At 38.4% G+C, this 13,478-nt stretch overlaps 1 protein-coding gene across 3 annotated transcripts in view; it reads right to left on the minus strand.

The window, feature by feature from the left end:
- LOC139979188 (methyltransferase-like protein 25B) overlaps positions 1–13,478 on the minus strand; it is a 33,478-nt gene that overhangs the window by 8,025 nt on the left and 11,975 nt on the right. Inside the window, exons 1-5 of one of the 3 annotated variants that reach the window (XM_071989926.1) lie at positions 12,252–12,405; positions 9,732–9,856; positions 8,723–8,835; positions 1,852–2,038; positions 458–618 (exon numbers count right to left, since the gene is read on the minus strand). In XM_071989926.1, the coding sequence (XP_071846027.1) occupies positions 458–618; positions 1,852–2,038; positions 8,723–8,835; positions 9,732–9,842 (572 nt within the window). In that variant the 5' untranslated portion in view covers positions 9,843–9,856; positions 12,252–12,405. Of the gene's footprint in view, positions 1–457; positions 619–1,851; positions 2,039–8,722; positions 8,836–9,731; positions 9,857–11,429; positions 11,849–12,251; positions 12,406–13,478 lie in introns of those variants that run through there. The other 2 variants (XM_071989929.1, XM_071989928.1) reach the window with 2 other exon arrangements.

Consider the following 13,478-nt stretch of genomic DNA (forward strand, 5'->3'; position numbering starts at 1 on the left):
TTAACATTTCAATGACGTTGTGTTTCAATAAGATGACCAAAATGAAATGCTTCATGTTTTACTCTTTCATTGATAAAATGAATTTTCAGGCCTGCTTTCATGGTACATCAACCCCCCAACGTTTATATCATAATTCTCATATTGGTAACTCCTTTTTACAGAGGGCAGTCTTTCCTTTCTACTGAGGTTCGAAATTTTCAATTCATAATCACACCGTTTCCAGTTACCCTCCTTTGTGCAAAAGCATTTGAATAAGTTCATCAAATACTTAATTTCATACAGATGATGATTAAATATCTATAAAAAAAACAAGGAAATAAAATTGAAAATATGTACATGCATGTTTCAAACCAGAGGTTCCTGAAATAATATTACAAGAAAGGAATATCAAATGATAAGAAATAATCTTGAATTTCCCAAAGGAATTATATCCTTGGGAAAGCAAAATATACTGTACCTGTCTACTTTCGCAGCTCCGTTGACATGGCAACCAGCTGCTTCTATGCTCATGACCTTTAACCCATAGCCAACTGATAGAAGTCTGGTCAAGTGGCCCAGTCCTCCTCCAACATCTACAACCCTTCTCACTTTTGACAATTTGCAAGTCTTGTGAATGATCTATATAATAGGAAAGGGGAAAAATGATACAAATCCTTGCAATGAAGGTATTGACGGTGACTCTGCAGTCAAATTTAAATCACCAATGCAATGCCCCTGAATTCATTTTTTCCTCAGAATTCTGTTATCATAATTAATAAATGAAGTTGGAAGTCAAAGAAATCAAATTCAGCAAGTCCATATTAAACTATTGATAATACAACTAGTAGAGTAAAAAACAGACAATGCCAACAAGCCATATTCATCATTGATCAATACAATTTTCTTCAATTAAATTACTTAAATAAAAAATGAATAAATTAATTGTCCCTTTCTTCTAAATGATGTTATCAAGTTGCCTGTTTCCATGTAACCCTCAAATCACTTGCAACAAAATGAACAATCCAAAGAAGTCAACTTTTATATCCACCAGCCAAAATTATCACCTTCCTAACCTATCTACTGTTGTAAAGACAACTTTAGGGCAATGAGTTTTACTTCAAGCTTCAACCAAACCTCAATGAGCAAAGAGGCTAGAAACATATCGTTGACTGATTTTTAATCTCCTCTGCTTTTGATATTGTCTTGTTAAACATTGAAATAATTGAAAACTTGGCAAATGTACCTTCCGATTGTGTCTGAATAAGGAGACTTATATAAATTTAAACCTTAGCTAGGGATAGCTGTTTTTGACATAGTATACTGCTGCGTTCATTACTGGTCATTGTGTTTGGGAAAGACTACTCAAGATGCCATTTTGAGAGAGTATATCTACTTTTATTGATAGCACTATTCTATAATAGCATTATACTATACTTGTATTTCTGGATATCTCTGGTCTGACAGTTACAGTTTATATGTCAAATCTTTAAATATCAAAACTCACCAAGCAGATAACACATGGGATGTTGCCATAAGTTTCTTATAATAATAGTTATTGCAAATGAAACCTTACAATTCCGTCTTTTGTACCTTCATTTTGAATTCAGATATGCCACTGTTTTGTACAGCTACATTTTATATCTCAAATCTCAAAAAAGCAAAACTCACAAAGCAGATGGGATGTTACCTTCATTTTTTTTATAATAACAGTTATTGCAAATGGAACCTTTTCATTTTAACCTTTAATTTGAATTCATATATGCCCAATTTTCATCCAAATTAGGCAAGAACCTTGTATGCATTCTATTGTATTATTGAGCAGCTTAGGTGAAATTACTGCTCAAAAATCATCTTGCACACAGTGACACTCACATCTGCCAAAGTTTGTATTTCGTGTCGCTTTTTAATCTTGACGTGGAACTTGAAGCAATGGTCAAGTTGATCAGGCAGTTTTTCCACAGGGTTGGGGTATTCAGCTACTCCAGGGAATCTATTCAAGGTCAAAGACTGTGTTGCAGCACAAAATGCCAACAACGAAAGAGGCCAGACAGTTGTATGTCTAGAAGAGAAAGAGCAGGTGAAATATTTGGATTCATTTATCATGTAGATCTTGCTAAGGTCCACTGGACTTCTAAGACATCAATAGCATCTCTTTTTATCTAACTATGTTGAACTTTGCTAAATAATTAGAAGGAAAAAAGCAACTTTCTAAGGATGAAGTATTTGTTGTGCTCATGCACATTTAATTGCCTAATTAAGTGTCATTGCAATTACACAGAAGATGTCGGTCTCACATTGTATTTTTGACACATAACGTGTCAAAAATAAGAACACAAATTTACAGACATAACCCTCATTAGTGAAACTTGATACAAATGTCATTATCAAACTTTTTTGATGCAAATTCATCAGACCTACGAAGGTACTGTACATCAGAGTTCCTCTCTAGTAATGTTCTACAAAGGCCAGAGACTTTATTTGGAGCAAACGTCACCAAACACTTACTTTATCTAGATTGAGCAATGTTAATATATAAGACTAATTAAAGCAAATTTGGTTAAATATTGTGTACACTTCAACTTTTCTAATTAGAAGATACAATAAAGGTCATTTAACAAGTGACAGTTAACAGACTATTTAGCACTGTTTTTCTATTCAGTATCCAGTGTTTTGTGACATAATTCTCTTCCATAGTGCTGTTATGAAAATTACCATTCAATAAATGAGAATACTATTGGGAATTTATGTGGAAAGATTTTATATCTGAATTACAATAATGCAGTGTCATTCTTTGTGTTATCTTCTCTCTTACTGTACCTCACTTCCTTGCTGCCTGAGAGGTAACTACCACTTAACGTGGATTGAGACCATCAAGTACCTCTTTCTAATACCGCACTTCTTTGCTGCCTGAGGTAACTACCCACCTAACGTGGATTAAGATCATCAATTACCTCTTTCTTGCCCCCATTTCTTTGCTGCCTGAGGTAACTACCCACCTAACGTGGATTAAGATCATCAATTACCTCTTTCTTACCCTCACTTCTTTGCTGCCTGAGGTAACTACCCACCTAACGTGGATTAAGATCATCAATTACCTCTTTCTTACCCTCACTTCTTTGCTGCCTGAGAGGTAACTACCAACTTAACCTGGATTGAGATCATCAAGTACCTCTTTCTTACCGCAGTTTTTTGCTGCCCGAGAGGTAACTACCCACCTAACGTGGATTAAGATGATCAAGTACCTCTTTCTTACCCTCACTTCTTTGCTGCTTGAGGTAACTACCCACCTAACGCGGATTAAGATCATCAAGTACCTCTTTCTTACCGCACTTCTTTGCTGCCTGAGGTAATTACCCACCTAAAGTGGATTAAGATCATCAAGAACCTCTTTCTTACCGCACTTCTTTGCTGCCTGAGGTAATTACCCAACTAACGTGAATTAAGACCATCAATTACCTCTTTCTTACCCTCACTTCTTTGCTGCTTGAAAGGTAACTACCAACTTAACGTGGATTGAGATCATCAAGAACATCTTTCTTACCGCACTTCTTTTCTGCCTGAGGTAACTACCCACCTAACGTGGATTAAGATCATCAAGTACCTCTTTCTTATCGCACTTCTTTGCTGCCTGAGGTAATTACCCAACTAACATGGATTAAGACCATCAATTACCTCTTTCTTACCCTCACTTCTTTGCTGCCTGAGAGGTAACAACCAACTTAACATGGATTAAGATCATAAAGTACCTCTTTCTTACTGCACTTCTTTGCTGCCTGAGGTAATTACCCACCTAACGTGGATTAAGATCATCAAGAACATCTTTCTAACCGCACTTCTTTGCTGCCTGAGGTAACTACCCACCTAACGTGGATTGAGATCATCAAGAACATCTTTCTTTCCGCACTTCTTTGCTGCCTGAGGTAACTACTCACCTAACATGGATAAAGATCATCAAGTACCTCTTCCTTATCGCACTTCTTTGCTGCCTGAGGTAACTACCCACCTAACGTGGATTGAGATCATCAAGAACATCTTTCTTACCTCACTTCTTTGCTGCCTGAGGTAACTACCCACCTAATGTGGGTTAAGATTATCAAGTACCTCTTTCTTACTGCACTTCTTTGCTGCCTGAGGTAACTACCCACCTAATGTGGATTAAGATCATCAAGTACCTCTTTCTTACCACACTTCTTTGCTGCCTGAGAGGTAACTACCCACTTAACATGGATTGAGATCATCAAGTACCTCTTTCTTACCTCACTTATTTGCTGCCTGATGTAACTACCCACCTAACGTGGATGAGATCATCAAGTACCTCTTTCTCAACACACTTCTTTGCTGCCTGAGAGGTTACTACCCAACTAACATGGATTTAGATCATCAATTACCTCTTTCTTAACACACTTCTTTGCTGCCTGAGAGGTTACTACCCAACTAACATGGATTTAGATCATCAATTACCTCTTTCTTACCCTCACTTCTTTGCTGCCTGAGAGGTAACTACCCACCTAACGTGGATTAAGATCATCAAGTACCTCTTTCTTACCCTCACTTCTTTGCTGCCTGAGAGGTAACTACCAACTTAACCTGGATTGAGATCATCAAGTACCTCTTTCTTACCGCAGTTCTTTGCTGCCTGAGAGGTAACTAGACACCTAACGTGGATTAAGATCATCAAGTACCTCTTTCTTAACCTCACTTCTTTGCTGCCTGAGAGGTAACTACCAACTTAACCTGGATTGAGATCATCAAGTACCTCTTTCTTACCGCAGTTCTTTGCTGCCTGAGAGGTAACTAGACACCTAACGTGGATTATGATCATCAATTACCTCTTTCTTACCCTCACTTCTTTGCTGCCTGAGAGGTAACTACCAACTTAACCTGGATTGAGATCATCAAGTACCTCTTTCTTACCGCAGTTCTTTGCTGCCTGAGAGGTAACTAGACACCTAACGTGGATTAAGATCATCAAGTACCTCTTTCTTAACCTCACTTCTTTGCTGCCTGAGGTAACTACCCACCTAACGTGGATTAAGATCATCAATTACCTCTTTCTTACCACACTTCTTTGCTGCCTGAGGTAATTACCCAACTAACGTGGGTTAAGATCATCAATTACCTCTTTCTTACCCTCACTTCTTTGCTGCCTGAGGTAACTACCCACCTAACGTGGATTGAGATCATCAAGTACCTCTTTCTTAACACACTTCTTTGCTGCCTGAGAGGTTACTACCCAACTAACATGGATTAAGACCATCAATTACCTCTTTCCTACCCTCACTTCTTTGCTGCCTGAGGTAACTACCCACCTAACGTGGATTAAGATCATCAAGTACCTCTTTCTTACCCTCACTTCTTTGCTGCCTGAGGGGTAACTACCAACTTAACCTGGATTGAGATCATCAAGTACCTCTTTCTCACCGCACTTCTTTGCTGCCTGAGAGGTAACTAGACACCTAACGTGGATTAAGATCATCAATTACCTCTTTCTTACCCTAACTTCTTTGCTGCCTGAGGTAACTACCCACCTAACGTGGATTAAGATCATCAATTACCTCTTTCTTACCCTCACTTCTTTGCTGCCTGAGAGGTAACTACCAACTTAACCTGGATTGAGATCATCAAGTACCTCTTTCTTACCGCAGTTCTTTGCTGCCTGAGAGGTAACTAGACACCTAACGTGGATTAAGATTATCAAGTACCTCTTTCTTACCCTCACTTCTTTGCTGCCTGAGGTAACTACCCACCTAACGTGGATTAAGATCATCAAGAACATCTTTCTTACCACACTTCTTTGCTGCCTGAGGTAATTACCCAACTTAACGTGGGTTAAGATCATCAATTACCTCTTTCTTACCCTCACTTCTTTGCTGCCTGAGGTAACTACCCACCTAACGTGGATTAAGATCATCAAGTACCTCTTTCTTACTGCACTTCTTTGCTGCCTGAGGTAATTACCCAACTAACGTGGATTAAGACCATCAATTACCTCTTTCTTAACCTCACTTCTTTGCTGCCTGAGAGGTAACTACCAACTTAATGTGGATTGAGATCATCAAGTACCTTTTTCTTACTGCACTTCTTTGCTGCCTGAGGTAACAACCCACCTACTGCAGATTGAGATCATCAAGTACCTCTTTCTTACTGCACTTCTTTGCTGTCTGAGGTAACTACCCACCTAATGTGGATTAAGATCATCATGTACCTCTGTCCTACCCCACTTCTTTGCTGCCTGAGAGGTAACTACCCACTTAACATGGATTGAGATCATCAAGTACCTCTTTCTTACTGCACTTCTTTGCTGTCTGAGATGTAACTACCCACTTAACATGGATTGAGATCATCAAGTACCTCTTTCTCACCGCACTTCTTTGCTGCCTGAGGTAACAACCCACCTACTGCAGATTGAGATCATCAAGTACCTCTCTTACCACACTTCTTTGCTGCCTGAGAGGTAACTACTCACTTGATGTGGATAAAGATCATCAATTACCTCTTTCTTACCGCACTTCTTTGCTGCCTGAGGTAACTACCCACCTAACGTGGATTAAGATCATCAATTACCTCTTTCTTACCCTCACTTCTTTGCTGCCTGAGGTAACTACCCACCTAACGTGGATTGAGATCATTAAGTACCTCTTTCTTAACGCACTTCTTTGCTGCCTAAGAGGTTACTACCCAACTAACATGGATTAAGACCATCAAGTACCTCTTTCTTACCCTCACTTCTTTGCTGCCTGAGGTAACTACCCACCTAACGTGGATTAAGATCATCAATTACCTCTTTCTTACCCTCACTTCTTTGCTGCCTGAGAGGTAACTGCCAACTTAACCTGGATTTAGATCATCAATTACCTCTTTCTTACCGCAGTTCTTTGCTGCCTGAGAGGTAACTAGACACCTAACGTGGATTAAGATCATCAATTACCACTTTCTTACCCTCACTTCTTTGCTGCCTGAGGTAACTACCCACCTAACGTGGATAAAGATCATCAAGTACCTCTTTCTTACCCTCTCTTCTTTGCTGCCTGAGGTAACTACCCACCTAACGTGGATTAAGATCATTAAGTACCTCTTTCTTAACGCACTTCTTTGCTGCCTAAGAGGTTACTACCCAACTAACATGGATTAAGACCATCAATTACCTCTTTCTTACCCTCACTTCTTTGCTGCCTGAGGTAACTACCCACCTAACGTGGATTAAGATCATCAAGTACCTCTTTCTTACCCTCACTTCTTTGCTGCCTGAGAGGTAACTACCAACTTAACCTGGATTTAGATCATCAAGTACCTCTTTCTTACCGCAGTTCTTTGCTGCCTGAGAGGTAACTAGACACCTAACGTGGATTAAGATCATCAATTACCTCTTTCTTACCCTCACTTCTTTGCTGCCTGAGGTAACTACCCACCTAACGTGGATAAAGATCATCAAGTACCTCTTTCTTACCCTCACTTCTTTGCTGCCTGAGGTAACTACCCACCTAACGTGGATTAAGATCATCAAGAACATCTTTCTTATCGCACTTCTTTGCTGCCTGAGGTAATTACCCAACTAACGTGAATTAAGACCATCAATTACCTCTTTCTTACCCTCACTTCTTTGCTGCTTGAAAGGTAACTACCAACTTAACGTGGATTGAGATCATCAAGAACATCTTTCTTACCGCACTTCTTTTCTGCCTGAGGTAACTACCCACCTAACGTGGATTAAGATCATCAAGTACCTCTTTCTTATCGCACTTCTTTGCTGCCTGAGGTAATTACCCAACTAACGTGGATTAAGACCATCAATTACCTCTTTCTAAACCCTCACTTCTTTGCTGCCTGAGAGGTAACTGGCAACTTAACATGGATTGAGACCATCAAGTACCTCTTTCTCACCGCACTTCTTTGCTGCCTGAGGTAAGTACCCACCTACCTTGGATTGAGATCATCAAGTACCTCTCTTACCGCACTTCTTTGCTGCCTGAGGTAACTACCCCACCTAACGTGGATTAAGATCATCAAGTACCTCTTTCTTACCACACTTCTTTGCTGCCTGAGAGGTAACTACCCACCTAATGTGGATTAAGATCATCAAGTACCTCTTTCTTACCCTCACTTCTTTGCTGCCTGAGGTAACTACCCACCTAACGCGGATTAAGATCATCAAGAACATCTTTCTTATCGCACTTCTTTGCTGCCTGAGGTAATTACCCAACTAACGTGAATTAAGACCATCAATTACCTCTTTCTTACCCTCACTTCTTTGCTGCTTGAAAGGTAACTACCAACTTAACGTGGATTGAGATCATCAAGAACATCTTTCTTACCGCACTTCTTTTCTGCCTGAGGTAACTACCCACCTAACGTGGATTAAGATCATCAAGTACCTCTTTCTTATCGCACTTCTTTGCTGCCTGAGGTAATTACCCAACTAACGTGGATTAAGACCATCAATTACCTCTTTCTAAACCCTCACTTCTTTGCTGCCTGAGAGGTAACTGGCAACTTAACATGGATTGAGACCATCAAGTACCTCTTTCTCACCGCACTTCTTTGCTGCCTGAGGTAAGTACCCACCTACCTTGGATTGAGATCATCAAGTACCTCTCTTACCGCACTTCTTTGCTGCCTGAGGTAACTACCCCACCTAACGTGGATTAAGATCATCAAGTACCTCTTTCTTACCACACTTCTTTGCTGCCTGAGAGGTAACTACCCACCTAATGTGGATTAAGATCATCAAGTCCCTCTTTCTTACCTCACTTCTTTGTTGCCTGAGAGGTAACTACCCACTTGATGTGGTTTAAGACCGTCTAGTACCTCTTGCCAAGAGCTTGGTAAAGCATGCCAGTGGTCTTTGACGAAAAACTCCTAATAATTAAAGAAAGTGAACATTAAGTTACGTCATTAATGGAACATCTACAGAACCACTTTTGGATGTCATCATTTTCAATATTCTAGTTATGTTACCATGACAATCTTTTTAACAACTTACTAGTTTATCTTACAATATTGTCATTTTAATTAACACTTCTTCATTTAAATTATTGGTTTCTTTTTCATGTTAATATTTTATTCTTGGATTTGCCAACAGGTACTGTACCTTAATGAATTTTCAAAGCACATGCACTAACAGTCATGGGTGGTTGCTTTAACAGTGACAAATTATTTTTACTTTATATATAGCATATTACAAGTAGATAATGTATATATTTTAGTTCAATTTCTGTTCACTGCCCTAAAGCAAGAATGCAGCTTGCTATAGACTGTGCCCAGGGCTATGGTTTCAAATTTGTAAATAAAAACAGGGCTAACCAATATATATATGCTGGAGTATTAAATACTTGGATATGCAACAAAATCAAAGTGGAACTTATTGCTGAGTGAAATGTTCCATAAGTTTTTGTAAATCATTTCAATTAATCAAAATTGCAATAGTATAACAATTTTCTTCACTTGAGGCAATTTTGTAACAGTGAAATGATAAGTTTGCAGTATGCTTCTGCTGAACATCAAATTTATCACTTAGTAGACTTAATATAATTATTATATGTGTTATTTGTCTAAATTGGATAACTGCATAAGCATAATGGTCTTGATTATTTGAAATGGAACTTGATTATTTGAAATGCAACTTGACCTTTGTGCCTATGAGCTTCCATCATCATGGGATTATGGCAAGGAATGATATTCAGTATCAGTACAACACATTTCTCTAAATGAAAAATGTAAAAAAAAAAATACATCTTATCAATTGGAATACTAACCACTACATAGGCATCTGTAAGCCACCTGAATTTTGACACAAGTAGCATGAGGCTCTGTGCATAATTCTGAATCTTTTCCTTGTCCTGTCTAGAACATCTAATAGCCACCATTTTCCAGGTACCACCTTCATAGAAAAATTGGTGGTTGAAAGTCAATGGAGAAGCTTTATGATTTCTTAAGTTGCAGAATATTTAATGTTAAAACATTTTGGAAGTAATGGAGGAAACTTTGTTAATGAGGAGCAAATAATAGTTGAAAGTTAGAAATATTATATTTTCATAACAAAATAAGAAGGGAACAGCAGCATGAAAATTAAAAGTAGATACCCATCTGAATACCTTGCTAGCCAATTATTTTAACTTCCCTAAATCATTGCCTTTTTCTATATACATCTACAATTTTCTATTCTCTCTAGGCCTATATTCTGTCTGCCTGAAGGTTCTCATATGTTTCATAATGTATTTGTATTGCTGTCTGTGTCTGTCTGGTCTTGGTTTTCACTTCTTATTGTTAAACAGAACAGTAGCCTTTCTAGAAATAGCAATATTATATACAGGCCAGGAAAAAAAGAGTTAACACGGGAACCTTGTTCCCGGGAAATTTTAGTCACTCGCGGGAAACTTTGGAGCAGAGATAAAAAAAATAAAAAAAATCTTCGTCACTCGCGGGAAATTTTGGAGCAGAGATAAAAAAATAAAAAAACAGACAACACAAACATGAAGAGGCAGGAAGAAAGAAAGATGGATATGGAAAAATGAAAAGAAATAAGACGTGTCCGACAATAAAACATCATATGTGAACCATTAAATTAGCACATTAAACTCTATTATTACCGATTTACCGTCAGTCACTATCTGTGGGTCAATATAGGCCTACTGTACGTGCACTACGTGACCTAGGCTACACCAAATATCGAACGTTACTTGGGCTCAGCATGTTACAGGACTTCAAAGTTATTCTGAAGTTTTCGTTATTTATTTTTCCTTCAAACGATGATTGTGAAGGTTCGGGAACGGGATAATCTAATATCTTACGTAGAGTATGAATGAAGGATGGTGTGGGTTGCTTTTGAACAATGTTTGTGCTTTTCTTTTGGAAGTGTATGTTAAAAAACAAAGGCCCTAATATAGCGTATTTTAATTTTTTTTTTTTATAACCGTGCGTGTAAGAGTATGTACATACTGTAGCCTAGGCTATGCATATTGAATTTATGACATTGACAGTCTTGTAACTATATGCTTTGAACCATAGATGAAAGCTGAGGAAAATTCCGGTTGTAGTTACAATACCGGGATTCATTTTGCAACAAAATGACTCATGTGCTACCGTAACATGGTTTAACACATGTGTAGTACACTGGCAATCACTGTAAAAATGGGCCACCAAATCGCGTCAATTGGGTCTTCAATTTTCAAAAAGCTTCAGCTTCTGAAGGGGGGCACATCCCCCCTCAGACACCCACCCCCCTACAATGCGTTCCGCAGCGGGAAATCCGACTAAGTCGGATTTATGTTCCAGGGAAAAAAACATTTCTTCTGACCGTGATTATATAGGCATGTGCTAGGCCTAAGACTACTTTCAACAAACACGGTATTTAGCCTAATCTATTAAAGCTTGGCCTGGTAGCATGGTGACTTCGAAGTTCGGACACCTAAGACTTAAAACACCCCAAAACTAAATCTTCTGGTATAAATCACCTGAAAATATACTTCAAATGGTGGGAGAATTTTGTTATACTATGATACACGGCCAAACTTTCTTTCCTGCAAACTGTTTTCACGTTGTTTTCCAAGAAGATTCTTCGTGATTGTGGAACTGGTATTTCTTTGCTAGAGTATTGCGAAGTTCGGACACGCAACCCACAGTGTGGCGCTGGTGATAAAATTGGTGGCGCAGTTGCTCTTTCAGTAATTATAACAGACTTCATAGATCTTCGTCATTTTATTGACAAATATGTAAGTAATTTCTTGCATACGGGTCATTTTGGAGAGAAAATAACTGTAGCTTCGTACTTTTTGGTGAAATCTGGCTCTTCCTGTAGGTTTTCATGGTGAAATCGTGTATTTCTTAGGGTGTCCGAACTTTCGCAGTATGCCGAACTTCGCAATACTGACTATACCTACTTAATTAGTTAAGGTACTGTAAACATTGTTATGTCGATGGTCAAAATAACCATGCGGTTAAGAGTTATTTCATATGAACATTATAGAACATTGTCCGTCTTTACTCCGACAGCTGGGTAAAATGAATACAGTATACTCTAGGCCACACTTTAGCCATCACTGTTCAATTAGACCGGATTGAACCTGGCAGGCACATATGTTCATTCACAAGTATGTCGCGGAAATGGTGTCAACATTACAGATATCATAAAGGAATACGTCTCACAAGTGATAGAAAAAGACGTGGCCCAATGTACTTTCTCAATAACAAAAGTTAGATAACGATAAGGATAACAGCAGCATCATGAAATTAAGCAATGTTGTGTTGCTGATTTTAAAAATTTTAAAGATACTTACAAAACCTAGAATAACAGCGTATTTCTATTTTTGTACAAGTTGTTGCGCTACACCAACCTGAAGCTAGGAGTCAAACACAACCCAGCATTCGTCACAGTATAACACAAATAGGAAAACAAAACCGCCCCACTGGTTGTCAAGATCAAACCATAGATCAGACCACCTAGAAAGAACGCTGACACACTGTATCGCCGTGTGTTTAAGCAGAGGAGCCTTGAAAAAGTGAAGGCCATTTGCGTTGTACGGTAAAAAGCCAGATCATTTGTATGTCTTCATACATAAATTGTGCATTCGACTTTGAATTGAATTTGATATTACTCGTTTTTTCTCTCGAAAGAGTAGGTGAACCTTTCACAACAGAGACATGTTATGGCGACCAGAGTGGTTCTTCTGACTTAAGAATCAACTTTGAAAACTCTAATGACTCGAGCAAATGGAGTGTTTTATGCAACTTTCATAGTCATATCGATTTCGAAAGGACAGCCGTAGCCGGTTTAGGTGCCAATACAGCAGCTGAGCGACGACACTAGTAAAGTAATTATATTCATATGTTATTGCGTATACTATATCGCTTCCTAAGAAAGACCTGTGAAACTGCCACATTTTTGACGATTTTGGCACCCAAATTCCGCAAACGATATCACTATTTCGAGTGATTTATATCATATCAACATTTAAATCAATTATATCACTTTTGTTATGAAAAAGACGTAGTGTTTGTACTACGCTTCGTTACTTTCTTGCCGTACAAGCAAAGCGCCACCAGTCGGTTGAGTGGCTTCAGTATACGTCGTATGACGTCATTCTCCCTACTTCAATTTCTATGGTTCAAACCAACGAGAAACGTTAATCCTATCTACTTCATGTCTTCAAGTGCAGGCTATATATAGTATGTTTACTGTGAACTGCATATCTTTGTTATTTGAAACAAATTGTACATATGGCTATTTCATTATTTGATTAATTTAGTTAATTAAGTTTTAGGGATCATAGTGTTAACTGGAGAGAGGGATTATTGTGGAGGCCGTGGTGAATTTTTTCACCGAATTATGCGTTATCTCAATTAGTTAGAGGAGCAACACAAGATTGACTCAACAAGGAAGTAGAAAACTAATATCACACATATCTAGACAAACAATTAATATAATGTGAGCGGAACGTATTGATAATACTATGCAAAGCAGTGGCGTAGGAAGGTACTTTTGAGTGGGGGGGGGGGCTGAAGAC

Source organism: Apostichopus japonicus, chromosome 13 (genome assembly GCF_037975245.1).
Source record: "Apostichopus japonicus isolate 1M-3 chromosome 13, ASM3797524v1, whole genome shotgun sequence".
Classification (NCBI taxonomy): Eukaryota; Metazoa; Echinodermata; class Holothuroidea; order Aspidochirotida; family Stichopodidae; genus Apostichopus; species Apostichopus japonicus.